General features: G+C 42.4%; 1 protein-coding gene across 1 annotated transcript in view; it reads left to right on the top strand.

Annotated features, from left to right (window-relative positions):
• PDIA5 (protein disulfide isomerase family A member 5) overlaps positions 1-21134 on the top strand; it is a 92746-nt gene extending 71612 nt beyond the window's left edge. The window contains exons 15-17 of the mRNA XM_088519554.1: positions 9994-10064; positions 18852-18986; positions 20849-21134. Of these exons, the coding sequence (XP_088375680.1) occupies positions 9994-10064; positions 18852-18986; positions 20849-20929 (287 nt within the window). The 3' untranslated portion in view covers positions 20930-21134. The remainder of the gene's footprint in view (positions 1-9993; positions 10065-18851; positions 18987-20848) is intronic.
• Positions 21135-23469: the final 2335 nt, after the last annotated feature.

A 23469-nucleotide genomic window follows, 5' to 3' on the forward strand; every position in this document is an offset into this window, starting at 1 on the left:
CACAGGTTTTGTTCAAAATGTTGTCATCCTGGTTCTCTATTCCTGTAATCTGGCATGTCTTTTGGAGGAGAAAAAAAAAAAAAAAGGAACAACTTCCAAGCTTCTCCTGTCCAGTTTATTCTTGGAGGAATACCCAACATCAGAAAAGCACTTAGCTGAGAGCCTGTGCCAGAGTGGGTTGCGCTGTGTGCACAGCATGTGCAGATAGTGGCTTGGTGATTAATGCCAACAGACAGGTCCTGTCTGCTCCTCCAGCCCTGCTCCTTGCTGCTAACAGGAGCTGATCAAAAGGCTTTTCTTAAGAAAGCAGTAATGTTTCCTTTTCTTTCCTCCCGATTTGAAGTAGGCTGGACAAAGCTGGCTGCACCAGATCGCTTCCCTTTGCACTGCTCGCAGGAAGGTTTGGTGAGATTAGGCTGTGTTCTGGCTGATCTTCACCGCTGTGATCAAGCAGAATAATTTAGATTGACCATGAGGCTTTAGCCAGTGGCTGATGGCTCCCAAGATTGATCACCAGTTGAGGTCTCAGCACAGAGTCAATCTAGACAGAGGTACTAAAATATCCTGTAGTTAATAGGTCCAACACTTGTTTGATTTCCCGTCTCCAAGCAGTTGTTGAACACAGCAACACAGATGAAGTCAGTATTCTGCAAGGGCCTCAGAATGGCTCACAACAAGCAGTTTTTCCTTCATTTGCAAGCGTATCTTGTTAAGTTTTCATTAGAAGACTCTATGAAGAGTGTTTGAGCAAAATGTGCATGCTTGTAAATGAAGCTTAAGCTATCAAAAATTATTTAAAACATGTTGAACAGAAAGAATCCATTTCGAGGCAAAAGCCCTTGCAGGAAGGATTTTCTGGTTGTTGACTGAGAGAGAAGCTGGGTCTGGGCCCTCTGATAATGAGGTTCCAAATCCTGCGTGGGCTGCATCGCAGAGCTGCGGTTTGTTAGCGCTGCTGGTTCCTGTTTTTTCTCGTGTATTAGTGGGGCTCTCACTGCAGACTCGTGCCAGGGACGTGCCTTCCCGCTGGTGTAAACAGTGCTGATGTGCAGAGCCCATTAACGGGCTGGTTTTGATAAAGGCCTCCTTGATAGAGTGGTCTCTGCAATCAGGCTGTCAGAGCTGCTGCGGGCCCTAGTGCCTGTAGAGGATGTTAATTAGTACCAGGAGAACAGGTTTTGACCACTCTTAGCTCTGAAGTTGAGGCACTTCACTGAGCAACACGTAGCTGTGACAGAAGTGCTCTGAGCAGAGATTAGCTCTAAAACCGCAGGGTTATTGGTGTTGGCCTCAGCTCTGTGCCCAGCTGGGTGGTGACAGAGCTTTTCCCAGCGTCCTGGGGCTGATTAGTGTTAGTTAGTTTTGTTCTGGATGTAACTATTGCTCTTAACCCTCAATCCAGTGGTTGTTTGCTGTGCAGCTTTGTGTCTTCAAGGATTGCTTTGGTGCCAAGTGCTGACTGCTATTGTTATTTGTAATTTGTTGCAATTAGTTTTGTCCTTGCCTTTTTTTTTTTTTTTTTTCCAGTGGGTAAAATAGCCCAGGGATTTGGCGTGAGACCTTTCCCCTCTTGTCACCTTTGCAGTTTGCCCTGTTCTGGTTGTGATTTTGCTGCTGTTCATGTCTCTGTCTCTGGTTTCTAAAGATTTGGGTTTACGTATCCCTCCTCTATATGCCCACAAGGTGCTACAGAAGTGCTGTTAGTGCAGTTTGCACCGAATCCATAGGTAAAGTTGTGGGGTTTTTTATTCAGTGCATGTTATATTCAGTCTGTGAATGAGTATTTTTCAAAGCATAAGAGAATTCAACAGGTGATTTCTCTGCCAGTTTCATGCCATGCAAACTATTATCTAGGTAGGGTTTTGAAGACCACTAAGAGGAGGTTCTAGGTAAGCAGACCACTCAAGAGGGTATCATTCCTATCCCAAATGTCTGCAAGGCAGGCAGGACAGTTCTGCTACGGGGAATAATATTTTTGGCCAAGATGCTCAAAAGCGCCAAAGTAAATTGGACCCCACGCTCCTGTTGGCTTTCAGTAATAAATTGGGTGTCTGCTGATGTTTCATGGGAGAATTGCATCTCTTGCACCCATAGTAGATAAAATTTCCACTTGGCACCACTTTTGGGGTTCACAGCCCTGTCCAAACAACGGTGTCTTTACAACGCCCATGGTATAACTGTGGCAAATACATGCTTCAGGAAATTAAGATGGAGAAGTTGAGTTTGTCTAATAGCAGTACAGTGAGTGTTGACAGCAGAGCTAGGGATACTGCTCAGGAATTCCTAATCCTTAACTTTGTGTGTGTTGGGAAAGTGGTGACAATTCTCCCATCAAAACAGGAAATAGGTCCAAAATGAGCCTTTTAAGAGATCTAGTTGATTAGGTATCCTAAAGGAGAGCCAGGTACATTTGCATCATGTATCTAAAGACTTCTCACCAAGTCCAAAGCAGAATCAAAATTTATTCCCAAAGTTGATAAAGTTAAAAATAAATAAATAAAAATTATAAGATATCAAATATTTTGGAGGGTATGGCTGGGAAGGAGAAAAGGGAAATAAAAAGAACCCCCCAGCATGTTGTGAAATTGGTAGTAGGCTCCTGTCACTGTTGCGAGTAGAGAGGCAGGCCCTACTTGACCTGTTGCTTAACTGAAAACCTCATGACCTTTTTCAAATCAAAGGACAAATCCTTCTCCTCTCAATTATTAATATCTTGTGCCTTGGAAATATGATAATGTTATGTGTCAGGTCATGTCATAAAATGAGCTTTGGTCCCAGATACTCGTTAAAAGGCCCTCCAGTTCTGTACTGGTAGAACAAAAGCAAATTAACCTTTCAGTAACATCCCCAAACGCCTTTCTCAAATCCACCTGCGGCTGCAATAACTCATGTGCCTACGTGAATTGTATTGGTTTAAGCAGTATATCCATTTTCAGCTCTTATCTCTGCAGTTACTGTCCGGGGCCTGCCTTTCCTTGACTGACTGGGTAATATTCTTCTTTTAATTCCAGTTAATCACTTGGAACTCTTGCAGTGGAAGCTGGTTCTGCTTTCCCCTGCAATCTGCAAGCTCCTCTGTTTGCTTTGATTGCTGTACAATGTGCTGCTTTTGCTTCTGCAAAGTCGTAGTCATTTGAAAGGCAGTGATGGAGGGCCCTACCTACCCCTGTTATTTAGCAGGTGATTGTTTTGGCGGGCACCTCGCTGCTGTCCTCAGCTGAACATGGAGGAAGAGGGGGATGGTGATGCCTTTTTGTCTTGGGGCAATTTGAGGGTATTGGTTAAAGTGTTTGAGATCACCCGTTGAGAGGTGCTGAAGGAAGCTGAGGGCTGACCAGGGAGAGGAGCCCTCCCATGGGCAAAGGGTTGAGCACAGGCAGCACCAGTACCATGGTCTCACAGTTTGGTAGCTTTTCAGATCTCCTCCTCTGAGGAGTCAGTCAGGACTTTGCTGTGAAAATACAAACAGTTAAAATCGGTAAATTTTTAATGGAAGCAGTCTACAGCATTAAAATATATGCATATTTAATCTATCTATCTGAAAAACATCTCATGTAAAATAAATGTACAGAGCTTTGTTACTTTAGTTATCACATTTTATTATGTTACAAGATGCTGAAAGCAATCACAGAAACAAGGTGGGTAATATAATACATGTTATGTTTTAATGGTGGGCCAAAAGTATGGGCAGGGCTTGCTGAAGGCAAAATGCCCACTTGGAACTGACAGGGCCGGGAGGGACATGGTGCTGCAGGCCCCCCCAGACAGCACAGGGACATCAGAGCCCTGTCACCTCTGGGGCAGGTCCTGGCCTGGGACAGGCGGCATCAAATGGGGCAGAGAGCCACCAAGTGGAAACATCGGTTTTAGAAAACTATTCCCTTCCAAATCAAATGTCACCGGGGATGGGGAATGGGAATTTCATGTCTGAATTTGACTGGCTTCAGCTCCCAACTAGCTTTAAAGGTTACGTAGCCTTCGTTACCTAGGGAGCTGCTCTGGATGTCTGTCACTTCTTAGCCTTTGGATTTAAGCTGTTGATGCTCTGAGCCTCTTGGCTTCCTTCACCATGAAACGAGGCTTCCAGTCCTGTTGTCCTTCTGGCAGGTCTTTTCTGAGCACACCCCAGCTTGGGAACTTGTTCTGGATCATGAACCCAAAACTACAAACAGTGTTTTGGAAGCGCCAGGCGTAGAGGCTCTCTCCACTTCTCGTTAATATTTTCATTTATGCATTCAGTGAAGTTCCTTCTGACAACTTCATCATTTTTCTAAAAAGGTATATTGCTGGTATTGTTTGGATTTCTTTTGCTTTTAATATATTTAAAGCCCCTTATATACTTAAAACATCATTATTAGCTCTGCTGGCTGCAGATACTGCTTTGATGTCCATTTGCTTCCTTTATCTATTTTGTACAAATTGTTAGCTTTTGATTTATATTCATTAAAAACAGCTTCACCTTTCTTCTATGGGCTATGCTAATACAAATTCCACTCTTAGAAAAACGAATTAACCTTGTATTGTTCAGATGTAGAGAGGTTATATTATATCACTTGGCTTTGTAGTTTCAAATTAAAGCATAAAGTAACTTAAAGGCCTCTTTTTATGTTTAAGCAAACAGAAACCTGTCTTTCCAATATGGAGCTCGATTCCTTAGGCAATTCTGAAAATTTTGCAGAATTTTATTTTAAAGTTAACAAGGTGAATATTGTCCAACAGGGTGCATCTGTTTCACACATACTGCGTTGAAACATCTTTATAATTGCCATCTGGTCCTAATATTTTTCTACGTCTTGGAGTCTTGAGAATATCTAAGTTTTTCTTTTGTGCTTTTGTCACCTCCTCACACTTCGTTTGGTAAAGAAAGAAAGAAAGAAACGAGACTCTGACACTGCTCATCTCCATTTGAATCTTGTGAAGGTGTGCAAGTTATTCACTTGACTGTTCCATTTCTTTAAATGTAGTTATGGGAAATGTTTACGATTATGGATATAATTATGTTATTGCTGGAGTTTTAATGAATTAGTAGCACAACATGTACTTGATTACCCTTTTTGGGGGGTAGGCTTTTTGTTTGTTTGTTTTTGATCAAACGTGTGTGGGTTTTTCTTTTTTTCTTTTTTTTTTTCTTGATTTACCTGCCAAAACAAAATATTTTTCCACAGTCTGTTTTTTTTGTCTCCCTTCCTCTGCAAAATCAGTTTGCCGGGTAACATTAGTGCTTAATATTTTTTTTCTACTTTCATGTGTATTAGCTTTGCTTTTAACATCATCTGAACAAACCTTTTTTGGCATTGTTTTTGGAAACCCCATCGAGCTCTACCCTGCAGTTCTTAAATTTGCTCCTAGCTTGACATTTGGTATTTCTCAGTGTCCCCAGTGTGGTTCAGTGAAGATGTAGCCTGCTTTTATGCTAGCCTCTTCTGACGTTTTTCTGTGTTCAAATCAAATTCTGTTCATTGCTTCCTTTCTTAAAAAGACATGAGAAGATGCCATACGATGCAGTTGTTCCTGCTGTCAGTGAATTCAGTCCACACAAAATAAGCTAGGTCATGTATTTTCCATCACTCCAGCTCCAGGAAACCACTGGCCTCCTTTAAATGTCTCTAGTTAGCAGAGATTTAGCCATGTATTGGAGAGTGCATGGTGGATAAAACCTGTACAAAACACTTGGAGTAAAATTTTGATTTTGTAGTACAAAAGTAAAGCCTAGAACCCCTCTATTGCAGATGTTCTCGTAGGGATCTATGGACCTGCAGCTTGAAGAGGTCCATCCTCTGGTGGTCGGCAGAGCAGATACTGTTGTGTCTACACCGAAGGCTGAACGAGAAGGCCTCAAGTGTGAAGATTGGAGCACAGGGACAGCTGAGAACATCGGGCTGGAGCTGAAGTAAAGCTGTACCATGAGCACATCAGGAACGGAGAACAGCCTTAACACGTGCTCCTGCGTGTGCAGGAGGCTTCAAGCAGGGCTCTCTTGCCCGCCTGCCAGGTGGTGCGAGTGCTCCTGTGTGAGGAAATGCAGTTAGCGTGAGGAGATGAAGGTAGCTCAAGACATTCAAGAGCGGTTAGAGGTTCTGAGAGGCAGGATTGGGATCCTGTGGAAAGACTGGGTATTCCAAGAACGGATTTCTTTCAGCTTTCTCAAGGCAGGCACAGGAAATTACCGTTCAGCTCACATCTGCTGTTAACCCTGATGAGATCAAATTTGACAGTGATCTAAAAAGGAAGAAAGAGCAATTGGTAACACGGAGCACTAGCGCTTGCGTTGGAGGGCTCTGCTCCCACATGAGTCAGTGCTGCTTGCGAAGCTGCTGGGTCCAAGTCCTCCTTTTGGCCTCAGAGGCAGTGTGTGCTTCTACCTTAGCAACCCAGTTATCTAACTGCAACAAAGTGGGATGTATCTTCCCACTGCCTTAATCCGCAGTGACTCAATGTCCTAAACGTACTGCCAACAAGGGGGTAGAACCTTTGACCCTTGATACATCACCAGCACCTTCAAGTACCCCCAATTCAATCACTTTCCATCGCAGCCTATGTGGAAAAGCTTTGAGAAACGCACACACTTTCCTCTCTTCATGTACGCTTTCCTCTCTCCATCCACCAGGCACTGTTTTCTGTCCTTTCTTTTCACATTCAAATCTTGAGGATAGTGTTAACACTTAAAATAAATGTGTGATAGGGGGGTGTGAAAAGGGAAGGGGAAGAACAAGTTTTCCGTCTGTCAAAATGAAGACATCAACCTCTGCTTTTACTTTTTTTTTGCATGTGTGCTTTAAATAGAATGACTGAATTGGGTGACTTCCAAGTGTTTTCTGCATTTGGCAAGCATTTTAAGTTGTAACAGATGAAGTTCTGCTATCCCATATGATATGCTCCTTCCCTCTTTTTTTCGGTGACTCCTTGAAACTCCTTGGGAATACAGCGCAGGATTCACATCTGCTCTGTGGATAGATGTCCAAGGCTAGCAAAATGCCTACTGGACTTGGAGTTAACTCTGCCAAAAGCCATATGGTTGTGTTTTGGTTTTGCAACTACACTGCAGTAAAGAAAGGATGGTGGGCCAAATGAGAAGTGAAGGGAGGAGGGATGGAGCTTCAGATCAGTAAACAAGGGTAATTTTTGGAGTTTGGTATCCGAAGGGGAAGATGAGCAGGAGATCAGAGAAGCATAAGTAAAGCTGTGAACAAAGATCCCTTTATTAGGTGTTCTAAATTGCATGGCGCTCCCCTCTGCTGTTGACCACAACCTCAGAGAATATTTAGTTTTGCCCTACATTTTTTCCAAACACCATAACAATTTAGGTAATTTTATGCTTTCTTTTGACCTTAATCGATGTGCATCCTTGCTGGGAGCACTGCTCAAAGCCCTTCTGATGCCACCTACTGAGCTCTGTGCAGCAGTGTTCGCTCACTGGGATGGCAGGGCCGTGGGTCAGCTGCCTGGCGCTCCCCTGAAACTCCTCTGAAGTTACCAGCCAAATCTCCAGCAGTTTTTTTAATGACCATCTCTTGGCCGTTGTAAAATGGCCACTTGAATTTTTAATAGCAGTTGGACTTTTTTGGGACTGAAAGAACATGCTTCCTGTTCAGTTTTGGGATGTCTTGAGAGCAGGAGAAACTCTTAACTTCCTAGAATTTCGATGAGGGCTTAGAGTGAGAATTTACCAAATACTCCGATTTCTACAGATCCAGCACACCAGAAGCTGGGAAACCTGTTGACCTCTGTGTGTTGTAAAGGTTTTGGGGTGTGGGACAGGAATGGAAAGACCTAAAGCCTTGTATTTCTCTTGCAGTATATTTTACTGAGGGTTTGAAAGCTTCTGTTTGCTGAAATCTAAATCTTCAGCTCGGGATCCCAAGCAGAGAGAGAGCTCTGCAAGGTTGAGGCCTTTGCGTTGCAGCTGGGCATGCTTTCCTGTAAACTGCAGTGTTTAAGCTTATGGGCTAGGAGAAATGTTACAGTTATGAGTGCCTAATTTTTCCTCATATTTTGTCTCTGAAATTGTTTTTTGGTATTGTGACCGGCAGTGCTGAATTCTGATTTACTTTTTGTAGAGTAATATCAACAGACCAACTGAGGCTGTCACCCCACACTGCAGGATATTACACAAAATGTGTCAAGAGCCAGCCCTGACCCGGAGGCTTTTCTGTTCCAGCAGATAGGCAGGCAAATAGTGGGAGAGAAAACAGGTCACCAAAACAGGTTGATGGACATGGGAACGGCGCCTGATAGCCTCAAGCACTAACCACCTCCTCCTCCTCTCCCTTCTTGACCATTTTCTCTCTGACAAATGCCAAACTGCTCAACAAAGTTCATAGTTTGCAAGCTGCAGAGGACATGTACTATCTCCCGCTGAAACACTGCTGCCTTGGGAAAAGATGCTGCATGGAGAGTGTGAGGATCTTAAAGGTGACTTTGTGGAAGGGCCTCAGTTTCTTAGGAACTGTCCTTTTGACTTTCAGTGGGATTTATTTTTTGCAGTGCTTTTAAAATCCCACCCTGAAGAAAAAATATTCTGAAATTCCAAGCAGTGCTTGTAAGCAATGGTATTCCATCCATGATGAAAGGGATGTGCAGCTTATCCTTTGTGAAAGAGTGTGCGGCATTTATGCCGAGATAACCATTTTTCTTGTCACCTAAAAGATGGTGCATTTTATGAGACAGGGGCTTTAAGCCTCCTAAGAGGTTGTTCTGTGCTGGCTTAAAAATAATATGGCCACTTGTTTGCCAGTATTTTACAATGATGAGCAGCAGTAACATAAGCTGTAATTGGAGCTTGTGAGCAGCTCGCCTGTGCATTGTTTTGTTCTTGTTCAAAAATAATAGCAAGATGAACTCTTGTGCCTGCTTCAATTATACAGATTTGACAGGTTTGTCTGTTCTCCCTGTAAACCCCCTGCATCTAAGTTTAAGAAGAAAAATATATATATATATATTCTAAATAGTTTGTTTGAGTTCAATTTTTTTCACTAAGCAATTTGAAAGAATAATTTGTTATGAATAAGTAGCTTTTCCTTTTTCAAAGCCTTATTTATCACAGAGCATTGTGCAAGTAGTTCAGATTAATCATAGACAATGAGCTCAATTAATTCTTCTGAATTACAAGTGTTCCAATCTGGATCTCAAATCAAGAGAGCAGCTTGTTCCCTTTGGGCGGCTTCCTCTAAAACTGAATAAATTTGGTGTATGTTAAACAAGCAAGGGTCAGACTGGCCTTTTGCAAAGACTGCTGTGGCACGAGCAGGTCTTGGCCAGGCTTCCACGCAGAGCGTTGGGTCCTTGCCTGCTGCCTGCAGAACTCCTCTGGCCTTGCCAGTCCCTTCAAGCCCTGCTGATATGCTTTGAAGGGGCTAGAGACTCCTAGCCCAAGGCTGCACCTCCCTCCTCTGTGTGAAAGATGTGTTGCCTGTTGGACTCGCTCTCCTCCTCCTCCTCCCCTGTGATCCCAATGGCTCTAGACCCAGGAATTTCCAAGCACTTCTAAACCTTCATCTTGGTATTTAATGTGGAGTTTGTCTTCCAGTGACTTCCTTTATGATTTATTGTGGACTCCCTCTCTTCCTGTTTGCAACTGCCCTGTCTTTATTCCTGTTTCCAAATGTTGTTGTATGTGTGGCTATAGCAGTACTAACCTGTGTGGTAATGCCCCCGAGGAGGGACAGCAGCGTGGAAATGGTTTGTCCACTTGTGCCTCCTACGTGACTGGAGATAGCGAAAAGATATTCGCTCTATGGGACATTGCTGAATTGCAAGTACACACTTAAACTGCCAGTTTATAAGTCAGATATATTTAAACATATGCTTAAGTTCATGTAGCTGACAGATGGTCTGCAGACGCCTTGTCCTGCTCTTCCTGGAATGGGAGCACTCTTCCCTAGAATTCTTTTCAGGACCGATTTTCTATTAATTCGCCTGTGTCTCTTGAGTTTGTCCCAGTATCTTATTTACTGCAAATGTTTATGCTGTTTTTTTTCTTCTTGTGTCAAACAGGGTGCCCACACTGTAAAAATGCCATTCCGCACTTTACAACTGCTGCTGAAGTCTTTAAAGAAGATCGAAAGGTAACTTGCTGTTATTCACTTCTGAGATACTTGAGAGCTTTTTCCACCATTTGTACTTTGCAGGCTTTGCTTATTGATAAAGCTGTGGGCTTTTAGTTAAAATAGTGGTTAAGCTAAATAATCTGTGTTTAGGGGCTATATCTTTGGTGTTCGATCTTAGTTATACATTTAACCTATTCTCCATTTCATTTGTTGTCTTTTTCATTTAATTCTTTGTGAAAATCTCTTTCTATGAAGAAAAACACTTCTAATGATTTTTCAATGAAAGACACGAGTACTTTGCATTTTCCCTGTTATCTGCCAGGTTTTGCCAATCGTAAATGAGGTGCACATGTAGAAACTGTAAGCTGTGTGACAATTCCAGAAGACCTCATTCATATAACTAATCTCTGCTTGTATAAATACAATCTACTTATGGAAGGTGACTGAGATGCTGGTGCCCTTCTAGGTCCCTCATGCTTCTGCCTTGATAACACCTTTGGTGGCTGAAGCATACAAGTTAATTCCCTTACATCAGCTGAGCTATATTAACTGAGTGTGTGCATATCTGGGATTAAAGAAAACACATTATTTTATACCTGACATGTTACCTGGTGCCTTGTGCTTGTCCCAGACTAAAAGGATTTGCACAGTTATGGCAACTCAGCAATTCCTAGTAACTTGCTTGGCTGTAATTGCACAGTTATATTGCCATACGCTTGAGAACTCTTCTTCTGGGGAATATTCCTCCAGTGAAGTATTTCAGGTATTTCAGGTTGAGTTTATATGAAATGGGTAATCAAAAAAAAAAATTGTAACTATGTTTTGGTCCCTTCTTGTGGTATTCTTGAGATATTTTTAAATTCCCTGCCTTGTCTCACTCAGTGAAATGATGAGAAAAAAATGGCCAAAAAGAGTCTTCCATTAATGCATTGCAGCACGCGCTTTGCTTGAATCATCTGAGTTACTGGATCTCACCAGGTACCTTGTTAGAAACCTGCTTGTTATCTTTGGCTGAACTGTTTCATTCTGATTTCGGCATTTGTTCTGACTTCATGAATGCCTTGTTTTTAGATGTGGCATGGAAAAGATATGTAGATTTAATAGGGAAATTACGGGCTAGCTTTGAAACAGCTGTATGTTAATCTGCCTACTACCATAAGAGGAAAGAATTTCAGTTGTGGGTTTTTTTTTTTTTTTCCTGTTTGAGTTTTTTTCCTTTTCCCTTGTCATTTTTGTAACTCACACGATGCATAGGATTGCCAAGAGACAAATCATTCCTTTATCACAGAATGCATGAAGTTAGGAGTCCATCAAGTGATGCTGTCTGGCACAGGTCACACATAGAAGATTTAGTGGCACACAAATGTCAGTTTTCTTACTGCTTCCTATAAATGTATGTGTTCAGATTCAGAAATGTTTTGGTAACTTGTTTTGAAGCATCCTTTTTCTCACTTTTCTCTTGGTTCTAAGTGAAGCCTCTCTTTTCTAAACTCATTAAATTTCGCTCTGAGGAGAGGTAGCAAATGTACCAAACAATATGTGACTTGCTTATTAGAGCCCCCAGGATGTATTAGCAGCCGATGTGAATCATAGTGCAGCTTATTGAACATTGTGCTGCCTTGCGAAGCTTTCAGTTTGGGCTGCAGAAGGTTATGAAAGGACTCAAGGAGCAGAACTGTGATTGACAGCTGCAAGTCTCGATCCCAGCTTAAGACTGAAGTGGGGAGGTATTAAATGTAATGAGTTGGAGCAGGAGAGTCAGTAGGGCATATAAAGGCTGGTATAATTTCAAAAAGTGTGTGCAGTTAGGGAAAACGATGTTATTCCACCTCAGGGCCTTATGAAAGTGCCAGGGACTGATTATCAAGGGAACCTTATTTAATTGTTTGACCATAACCCGCCAAAGTGTTTCTTCCTGCCAGTTTGTGTCCATGTGGAAAAGAAAATAAACCTATTTAAAACTCAGAAGGGCACGTGGCTATTCCCACAAACAGCACTGGGCATATTCCCATGCTTCAAATTGACCAGAGCCTTAAAACTTTGGTTAAGTCCTGGAGGATTTCAGACTTCTGCAAAATTGCTGCTTAAAGAAGAGGGAAGAAGTATTTCTTCTTTCAAGAATGTAGAAACAATACTGATTTTAATTTTTAGTCCATAATAGTGGCTTTTATTCTTTTCTTGGGGAAAGTTTTTTAATTTAACAGAGTCTGATAGAATTTAAATAACATATCCTTTTCAGTAGAGATGGTGCTTTAATTAAACATTTAATTCTGCAGAAGCCAAAGAAAAATCTAAAACATTCCAATTCTTGATGTTTATAAATGACATCTTATAAGGCAACCTTTTGGAAACTTTGAGGTTTTGCACAGGAATTTTGAAGATGAGCAGAACATACAGCTGTTAAAGTGTGTCTTTGGCTCTGAAAATTCACAGTAACAGGGTGAATCTGGCAGAAATTCCCCCCCGCGTTCCCGTAGGGATGTGTGTGACGCTGAGAACTTTTTCCATCATCTGCACTGTTGGAGTCAGAGTTTAAAAATGCAGCATTCAAAACATCGGCCCCAAGTGTCAGTTCTTGCTGGCCACATCCCTGCTGGTGGTTTGAGCAGAGCCGTGTGCTCCTAGGGTAACTGGCAGGGCTGCTGCAGAGCTCGGCGCCGGCCGTGTCCAGGGAGGGCTCGGGAATGGAACGGGGCTCCGCATGTTTCCCTGAACCTGGAGGGATTCCCTGGCCGGGTCTCGCTGGTGCTGAAGGGGCTAATGCGGCGAAGCCGTTAGCATCGCGCCTCCAGCTGCTTCACAACAACAACAAAAGGCATCTGGAGCATTCTGGCCTTGGGGAGCTGTGGCCTTTGCTTACAGCTGCTGGGAAACAGCCTTTGGCCTGTGCTTCACAGCTAGAGTCTTGGCAATGACCCGTGTGCTTCAGAAAATGCAAATGAGGGGATTGTCACTGCTGAACAGATTGAAGAGCCTGAAGGCATGTTCACGAACTGCTCCGGAGACTTCGAAAGGGCACCAGCTAAATCTTCCAAAATCTGTATCCTGCCTCTTGGCTGATCCTGAAGCTCATCTTGAAGGAACTGATTTGTGGTGCTCCAGCTTGGATTCAGAGAAGCAAAGCTATTGACTCTTCAAGGCCCCTCATTAACAGGTCTCCAGAATTCCCTAGAAGCAGCCGCTGCTTGACCAGCCTTCTCCAGTTCTGCAGAAGGCTCTTCACACATGTAAGCACTGGTCAAAATCAAAGCAGTGCACTAGGATACAGTGAGTTTGTACAGAATCAGTCAGAGCAGGTGCTGTTGGAAAGACACGGCTTACTGGGTGAGCTGGTTTACCAGCAAGGAGCTGCAATTCAGTGATGAAACGGGTAGGTACTCAATGCATATGGAACACCAGTTTTGCAGACGTTTTTTGATTTGAAGCATGGTTTGCAGTTACAATTACCAACTAAATCACTGTACAGCATCATCTAAATGAGTTAGTATTTGAATTTGGCCAAGAATTTTAACTGTATTTGCTTAAAAAGCATGTGTTGAATTTCTTTTTAATTGGACTCATTAAGTATGATAACGTTAGTACTGTACATTGTGGTGGCTACTAATGGATCTTCCCCTTGCAAATAGAGCTACTTTGAGAACAGCTGATGAATTGCAGCTATGGTAATGCTGCTAGTGTACGCCAGGACATCTAATAATGAATCTTGCGTTTGCAAGGCCATTCACGTTGAAAACAGTAGCTGAATCACAACAAGCCTTAGCAGGCTGGCTCGTTACTGCTGTTAGGATCCATAACAGGTAATATAAATAGAACCCTGCAGAGTAATCATAGAAAAGAGTGTGCATCTGTCTTATTCGTAGATGCTTTTAAGACATTTGGCAACAACAGCCTCTGTCATCTGGAATTGACTGTGCTCTAAAACCACTGCTTGGTATCATTCATTTCCATGCTAAGGATTTACTTTTAATTTTTTAAATCTTATTGTGCATCGTTCCTTTCTTTCTGAATCAATATTCAGTTATTCACTTCCATTTTCATAACAAAAGTCAATATTAGCTCCATGAGAGATTTATTTCTTTGAATCAATAAACTAGAGTGTGGTTGCACATATTTTAACAGGGGAGCAACTAGGATTGCATCAGGTGTTTCTACTGTATCGTCATGTAGTGATTGGGAAACAAACTGTTAAAAATGAAAAGGATTTAGGAATCAGAAATGGGGAATTACCTGAGAGGTCAAAGGATCCCACTTTCAATTTTCTACACACCCATTTGAACTGCTAGATATAATTGTGTTCTTTACCTGCAGGATCCCTCTAGAACAGAGAGTTGTTTTGTAGTTCTGCTGGAACTGTGATGCCCGATGTATGATTAGATGATGCTGCAAATACTCAAATACTCCCCCCCAGAAAAAATAAGGTATCTTCTTTCTGTTACAGTTGTGACACACAAAGATCAATGGTCGCACGTACAGCAGAGCACTACTTTTATTTAAGTCTCTAAATTAAAGCTTCTGATTTTTGCAGCAGCTTGGCATTCTTGAAATTCAGGCCGCTTCATCTGAACAACGTGCCATGCTCTAGTTCTTCTTTAAGAGCTCTTTGGAGCTGGTCATACATCAGCCACTTTCTAAAGTGGCGCAGAGTTAAGCGGGCAACTCTACAGTCAAGCTCCCACTATTCTGGTAAAGCTATAACACTGCTACAGGACTTCCCTTTTAAGACAAAAGTATTTTCCAGTCCCAGATGTTGCTAGAGTCATGTTGAACTTTGCTGCCTGTGAAACAGACAACACTACCTATAGAAATGCCTGCTGACCTGGTCTTGCAGTAAAACCTCCTATGTAAAGCCACGTAGCAGTTGTGTGATGCTACCGGTAACATCAAGAGGGCTGGATGTACTCCAAGGAGTTTCCTCTGGGGTTCAAAGTCTTCCAGCTGATTGTCTTTTCCTTGATAAGTACTTTTGTTGTTGCTGCAGTTATTAGCTAGGGTCGTAAGCAGAGCCTCTGGGGGGGGGAAAAAAAATGATGCATCGTCAATATTACAGCAGTGCAACTATGGCTTATGGAGAATCCATAACCCTGTACAGTTTTATGAGTATTGCAGAAATAGCACTTGGGGTTTGGGGTTTGTTTGTTTGTTTTGCTTTTACTGTATTTCAAAATGGTTTTTGGTTGATTGTCCCTTTGGCTGCAGGAAAGTTAACAAGGCTCAAGAAATGAAATAATCCCTAATAATCAAAGCCAACAAAATACAAACTTTTCTTCTAAAAATTGCTTTTTTGGTGGAAGTTGTTAACATTTTTTCATAATGAATAAATATGTACATAAGAATCTTGCATCCGTGCTAGGAGCATTTCCTGCTGTTACAGATTTGTAGATCTTTTTGTTTGTTTGTTTTTCTTGATGAGGATAAATTTGTACATAATTCTTGAGAGGTGATGCAGAGTTCCTTGGCTGCTGGATGCATTTCATGGGTGCTTAATCTGTCTGAAAATTTTGGTTAAAATATAGTTGGTTTTACCACGCAGCACTATAGTTCTTGCTAGCCTCTGCGTGCCAGTGAACATCCATGCAACTCGTTGCTGATGGGTAGATTTAAAGATAATTTTGGAGAATAATGTTCTCCAGAAGTATTTAACCAAGTTGTGGCAGAGGTTTTGGAGGGTCAGTCAATTTTCCTGACTCAGTTTTCTTCTTTAATGACACAGAAAAAAATAACCACTGATAAGAAGATTGAGACTGAGAGAAGTGTCCCAGCAATCACTGCTCACTTAAGAAAGGTCTCAAAGAAAGACATTTTGGGGATCAATCGGCTGTTTCTTTTCATATGCAGTGTGTGTGTGTATATATATATATATATATATATATATGTATGTATATATATATCAGCATAGTCATGAAGTGACTCACCCTAGCTGAAACTATTGTAGAAAGCTCCTTTATCAGAAATGGAGTTTGTGTTTTCATGGACTGTGGATATTAATCAGAATGAAGCAAAGAGCATCAGTTCTGCTTGCTCAAATTCTTGTATGCGTTGGTGATCAGTTGTCTAAAACCGATAGAATCAAGATTTAAATCGGTCACTTCTTGCAGCAAAGCATACTTCTAGATAGAGTTCTTCTACACTACTTTTGTCTTTTTGTGATGTGGTGTATTCGGTTTTCCACTGAGAGACAGGCAAGACGATTAGAACTGATGATAGCGCATAGAGACAGGGGCAACCTCTATATTTAGGCTGTCTTAACATTCCCCTCTAAAATAATCCTGCAGGCTCTCCTAAGTACCTTTACTCTGCTCCTGTTGGCAGCAGGCATTTGAAATCCAGCCCCAGGATGCAGTCATGGGATTTAGATGTCTCCCTGAAATATTTTTTCAGGTCTGCACGAGTCACAAGTTTTTTGAAAATTGCCATTTCTCTTCTCTCAGCGGCTGTAAAAATAACTGAATGTGAAAGTTCTGCTGAGCTGGGCTCCAGATGACATTTGCAGGAGCAGCAGCGAGCGTGTGTGCAGGAGCTCGCGTCAGGACCGTGACAGAAGATGGCAAACCATGGCAATGTCCTCCAGCCACGCCGCCGGGCCCAGGACGTGCCCTGCGTACCCGTCCCTGCGGGGCCTGTGAGGCAGGTGGAGCCGTGGGCTCCCGTGGCTCCTGCAGGCAGGTTTGGATTCCCTGTGCGCTGCTGTACGGCCCGGCAAAGCGGATTTCCCAGCTTAGGTTTCCACGTGCTGCAGCAGAGCTGTGCCTCAGTCGGCCTGGGGCACCTCGCTCCAGAGCCACCGTCGCTCTCCTGCGCGGAGGCAGCGCCCAGGCTGGGGAGGGCCGCAGGAGGCCGACAGCGCCGTGCGCCTCCGCCGTGCCCTCTCCCGGGCCTCGCTGCGGAGCCGTGTCACAAAAGCCTTTCTATAAATGGAATCGGGCTGTTTGGGCCGACCGAGGCAGCCTTGATGTTTCCACAGAGACGCAGACAAAGAGGCTTCTCTTCCGTCCAGCGTCTTAATAACGTGCGTTCCTAATCTCCACAGCATTATCTAAGAGCAGATGGGTCACCAGTCACCACGGTTTGGCGCCTCTGACTAGCTACAAATATCCGGATGAGCACACACATACCTTCTTCTCCTGGCCATAATTCTGGCTAGCTGCTAAGGTCAGGAAGGCATAAATACGTGGATGAAACCTTTTTGCTCTGTGTTATTCTTAACCTTTCTTTTTAACTGACCCTGAATGAGTAGAAGTTTCTCTGTCTAACTAAAAAAAGGAAAAAAGAAAAAAAAAAGTGATCATACTTATTTTTAATAGCTATCAAGAGTCCTTTTTCTGTAATAACCTTACTAATGTTTAAAACAGGAAAACAGAAAGCAAATATTTAAGGCAAGGCCATTGCATAGTTGATGTAGTGCTTTCCATCTGAAGACAGAGCCAAGTGAGACCTTACTGAGCATTGTCCTATTAGGCTTCTGAAGCCAAAACAAAGCAAGTAAATTAACTGAAGTTGGCTTTGCAAATCTCCTTAATTGCTGCCAGGATAATGAGATCAAGTTTTCTCATTTTGATGGTGTCACCGTGAAACTGGAGGGCACTAGAATATTAAATGATCTTTTAATTACGGAGGAACAGTTCAACCGCGACGCTAAAGCCGTGTGAGCAAAAGGTATTTTGATCAGATTGCTTAAAAGGAGGCTCACAGAGTTAGAAATTTCTAAGTTAAGATGTGGCTGCTATGAAATTAGCACTTGATACCTTGGATTCTGCAAGTGCAAAAATCCCTCCTCTAATTTGTTGTTCTTCGATGTAGCTTGTACCTAAACTTCTAGGCTGCTACGAATAAAAACCTAGGAGCTGCCTTTTCCCTTAGCACCAAAAATGTGAAGGGCAGCCCCTTCTTAATACTGAGCAGGTCCAGCTTTCACGGGGCAGCTGCTCCGGTGAGGGCTGGTCAGGGCTGCGCCGCCTCTCTGTGCTGCGAGCAGCGCGGCCGCCCGGCTCCTGCCGGCGGTTTGTTTGTGTCACAGTAGCATCTAGAGGTTTTCCCAGGAATTGGAAGCGCGTTCTGCTAATGGCTGCACAAACAAACGGTCCCTGCCTGAAAGGACACACCAATGGGGAGGAAAAAAAAAAAAAAAAAAAGGTAGGAAAGGAAATAAGTGATAAGCCTAATTCCGTACTTGCGCTATGCAGAAAACAACATTCTGGCTCCTAACCCATCCCTATTTGACCTTGGGAAGGCTAAGTGGAGTTCACTAAAGCTATTTGGTAGAAATCATTAATCTGTTAATAGCCTGCATAAGTGATCAGCCATGAATGTCCACAGCCAGAAGAGCTTCCATCTCCAGGCATTTGTCATGTCACAGGAAGAAGGCTGTACTAGGTGGGTCATTACTATATATATATATGTATATATATATATATTTATATATATATATTTAATTTGCTAATATAACCTCTAACTTTTCTGTATGGAGTCTCATGTAGTGCTTAATGTGGAGATGAGGAGGGTGATTTCTGCGCTGTGGCTTGAACACACCTTGCAGCTGCACAGGGCAGGTGCTGTGCAGGGCAGTGCAGTGTGATGCTTCCTCAGGCGGGACAGAGCCGTGTCCTTATGGTCCTGTGATTTGGCTTGACCTCCTGATGACCACCTGATCTTCCTCCACAGCTGTGGGATTACAGAAGAGTGTATTTTAGCTGCAGCTGCTGGGTCTAAGTTGCAGCAGAAACTGCCACAAATTAGAGTTTTGCTCTGTCTTCTACAGGCCTTATAGTGGTGGGTTTTTTTGTTTGTTTGTTTTTTTCTTCATTTCAGATTGCCTATGCTGCAGTGGACTGTGCCAAAGAACAGAACCATGACCTGTGTAAGCAGGAGGGGGTTGATGGTTACCCTACCTTTAACTATTACAACTATGGGAAATTTGTGGAAAAATATACTGGAGAGAGAGGGGTAAGTAAGAGTCATCATCTGATAAAGGGAGGAAGGCCTCCCTTCATTTGCCTCTACAAGTTAAATATACAGGATGTGTTTCTGTCATGCTCAACAGATGTTTAACTGCTGCTGTTGCTCACTTACATGGATGAATCATTGCATACCACACCCCTATATATCTCCATGTTAGGAACACACTTGATCTGTTTTGGAAACCTGAGAAGAAAATAGAATGGATTTGGTAATGCTTTGTTTCATGCTTTATTCTTTAAGCTGGAGCCTGCAAGTCAACATGGAGATTCAAGTGAAAATGAAACATTTATTGTGTGAGCTGCTGTTAGGTGCAGAAAGTCCAGAAAATGTTTAAGTTCCTCCTCTCAGTTCTGGGTCTGGATCTCTTGTATACCACAAATGCATTAATTAGTCTGCTGAACTGTGATAAGCCGTCGGTTTTATAGCAAGGCCAAAATGGTCCTTTGAAGACTGGGGGAAGCTAAACAGTTCATCCTCACTTAATCAGATTCACTCCTGGAGCTCAGGGTGGGAAGACCAGTCATGGTGTCTTAGCCCATGGATTGGAATTTCCCTCTCAGCCCCCTCCTGTGGCCAGCTAATGATATGCTGTGAGTTCCATGGGCAGAGATGGCACGGTGTCTTCTGTGGTTGTAAAATGCCCGAGAATAAGGAAGCCATCTAGTTATTTGTGTGCATTCTTTGTCTTAATCTCTTAGAGGGATGTTACTTCTCAACAGTGAGTGATCACTTAGAGAGACCATAGACTACAAGAAAAAACATGGAGTCTTCAAACCATCCAGTGTTTATTTGCTACAAGAGTCTTGGCTGAAAGTCATTGCTGCTCTTGCAGCTCACCGAATTATAGAGGAGCATAAAGAGAGAAAAAAAAAACAAAAAACAAAAAACAAATTCTCGAGTACTTTGGTGGTCAGGAGCTTACAGAAGTCTTCATGGAGCTTTGCCTCCCACTTTTTTCCAACTTTAGGACCACAGTAATTATTGTACTGTGCTGATCCAAGTGTTGTTACTTTTTTTTTTCTCAAACTCATACTTCTGTTTGTTCTCGGTCTCTTTATATTTTCCTTTCTTATCAGGAGTTTCCACTGGTGTATTTCAAGAGTGCTTAACAGCAAAAATGCGTCACGTTGGGTGAGGTGGTTTGCCTAGACAGCTCCGATGTTTGTGTACCAAGGAGCAGTGTGTTCAAACCCATGTGTCCACACCATTACAGCTTTGAGCCTTTTAAAATCCTGGTGAGGGAATCCTTGCCCTGTGTTCCGCCTTTTCCTTGGAGTCAGACCGCAGGAACTGCTGGCATTCAACAGCTTTGAAGATCCAAAATCATAAGTTGTCAAAGTATAGAGGGCAGCATCTAGGCATCCATGTATTAAATTGTTAGACTATAGCTTTGATACCGAATTATTTATTACAGGATTGAAGAACAGTTGTAAATATGGGTGCAGTCACCAAACAATATACTACTATTAAAATGACACATGCAGAATGAAAATGTTTGAGCTTTTTCAACAAAAGGTCATTGATGGCATTTCTGGAGAGATTTTACCTTGTCTTGTGAGGGCTGCTTCATCTGTGTACCCCAACTCTTCAGAGTTTCTCATGAAAAATAGTTGCTTTTGCAGTCTCTGAATATCTTTCCCTTCCATTTCAGTGGAGCAGCAGTGCACTGGGGCACCACATGATGAGGCAATGCAGAAGCAATAACTGTCTTCTAGTTGATAGTCTGCCAGCTTCCTTGTGCCTGTGATACAGAAACTAGAAGAGTTCTTGATGTGTTGTTTTGGTGTAGTGTATTTCTAAAAAAAAAAAAAAAAAAATGACCCATGTTTTTCTTTCTTCAAAAACAGGAGTCTGGATTCATCACTTTCATGCGAACCCTTAGAGAAAGAGACCATGAAAGAGTAGGAAAGAAGAAGGATGAATTGTAATTTCTGCCTCAAAGGAAGCTTTCCGCTGCACTGTGAACGGTTCCAGGTCTATCGTTACTGCACCTGAGACTTCACATACTCTCAAGACAGAGACTTTTTTTTATAAACAGCCATGGCCATTTTGTACAATTTTGAAATAAAATGAAACCACTTGATTTTTAAAAGGAAAATAAATTAGAATGTTGCCATAATGTTTTAAAGAAAACTTAGCATTTTCTCTCATGTGAGATTATGCCCACTGACACTCCTATGCAATATTTTTATAGTCTGTATTGTGTCTGTAGATGATATTGTTTGATGGGGTGTTGTTATTTTTTTTCAGATATTGCAGTATATGTGGAAAAAAAGAGGGTGGGTGGGGGCAATTTTTTTTTTTAAAAAAAAAAACAGTGAAGGAAAAGAGGACTTGTAAGAAACAAGTTTATCCAAATGCAGTTTTCCCTCCTTGTGAAATAGTTACACGTTCTTCAGTGAGATTTGGGGGAACAATCTTATGGTGCTCAGGGATAAATAAAGTATCTGAGTTAATGAAAACATTAACATTGACCAGGCTAGATTTAGTGATTTCATTTTAATCTCTCTACCAGGACTGTTTACGGACCTTTTATAGATCATTTTAATTGTGCAAAAATCAGCACAGCATGGCTAAGAGTCAACCTAAATCCTCCTCCTTTGGCATCCGTATTGTTAAATGCCCCTATAAATTATAGTCAGAGGAATTACTTTATAGTCTATGGGATCACCCATAAAATTTATGATCGGGCCATGTGAAATGAGTGAAAAGTGTTATGTTTGGCTTTCTTGATAAATGCACAATACTTTTGATAATGCCTCGGTTATGTACACTACATGTTTACATTCCAAGACTGTCTCTGTATTCATATGTTGGATTTTTCCTTGCGCTCTTTAAGGAGCTGCATAAAGAATCTTTTTGACAAAGAGTCGTCGCTGTAAAACCTGTGTTAGAAGCAGCAATCAAAACTTACCCTCTGGATGCTTACGTGGAGCTGGAAGTACTTGTGTCATCATAGAAGGGGGAGAGGGAGGAGCAGGAAGGTGTGATTACTTCAAATACAAATAAATTAAAATAAAAAATCACCAGCCTCATCCAGCTTCCCCCCCCCCCAGGCTATTGGAGCACAGATGCGCAGAGGGACATGGGGCTGCGGGTGCCCAGTGCCCGCACGGGCTGGCCAGGGAGCCATCCGAGAGCCTTTTGCAGCAAAGAAATAACTATTTCTTGGGTCCAACATCTGCTTTTTCTCCATTTTCCTTTGCTCGCGTTTTCTTCTACAGGTTTTGTTCCCCGGTGAAGCCCACGCTAATGGGAGGTGAAAGGTGTCCTCTCCTTCGACGCTTCCCCCACTCTTGCCCAATTAAGGGCGCTCGTTAGGCCGCGGGTGCTCGTTAGGCCGCTGCGGCCTGGGTGAGTAGCGCAGGCCGCGCTGGGCCGGGGCAGCGGCCGCTTGGTTGGCCCTGAGGCGCTGAGGCAGGGCCGGAGCCGGGCCGAGCAGCTCCTCCATCAGCACCTGCTGAGGCTCTCGCTGAAAAGGAAGAAAAAATAAAATTCTGCCTCGTAGCACAGAGTACCCTGGCGTGCAGCGAGGTTCATTTAATAAGTTTCTTGCCGTTTTTCCTTCTCTCATAACACGGTTACTTCACGCTGCGTTTAGTGCTTTTGCATAAGAATCAAGGCAGTTCTTTCCTTCAAGCTATCTTCGCATTGGGTAGTGTGCGCTCTGCCCTGAATTTAAGAAATAAATAATATCTACTATGCCATTGGCTTTAAAATTTTTAAATCAGGTTTTGGTGTTTTGTGATTTTTGTTTGGCTTGGTTTAGGTTTTTTTTTTTGCTTACCAGCAGACTACCAAACAGCAAATACGATCACTCCAGAACTTACTGCGGACTTTTTTTGATCTCTGTGAGTCAAAGCAGTTGAAATGAAGAAAAGGAAATACAGTATCCCCAAGTGCTTTAGTGCAGGCTGTGCCTATGTTTGTGTTAATTTGTGCTAAAAAAAAAAAAAAAACGAAACTCCTGCAGCTTGCCAGTGGTGACATCACTTGCCAGGCTCATTCTGAATTATAGGCTTTAGTAAATGTTTAGGGTAGGACAATTACACACTGTGCTTTAGACCTGTAATTCCTTACAGCTGGTTACACCATAATATAAAATTAAGGATTCTCATTTTTCCCTTCAGTATTTTGCCAATTACTTCTTGGACTTAGGCATTTTTTTCCCCTTGGCTAATCATGTGTTATGCACAAATATAAAATATTTTAGAATAATTTACCTTCTGTTACAGGGTTCTGAGTCATCTGGTTTATGGTCTGAATGTTTTTGGAAAAATACAGTTTTGAACACCATAAGCGATTACATGTAGTGGCTGACCAAAAGCCCTAGTTACTGTGAACTAGAGTATATCATGAGCTAGAAGCTTTATTTCCAAGGCTGTTTCATTTTAGCAGACCAGGTTTAAATCTCAGTTACACTGATGTTAATCTGCTGTCTTCAGCAATGCAAAAGTTAGTGTTTGTA

Source organism: Tinamus guttatus, unplaced genomic scaffold (genome assembly GCF_059628265.1).
Source record: "Tinamus guttatus ecotype Peru unplaced genomic scaffold, ASM5962826v1 Tinamus_guttatus_pri_ptg000060l, whole genome shotgun sequence".
Lineage (NCBI taxonomy): Eukaryota > Metazoa > Chordata > Aves > Tinamiformes > Tinamidae > Tinamus > Tinamus guttatus.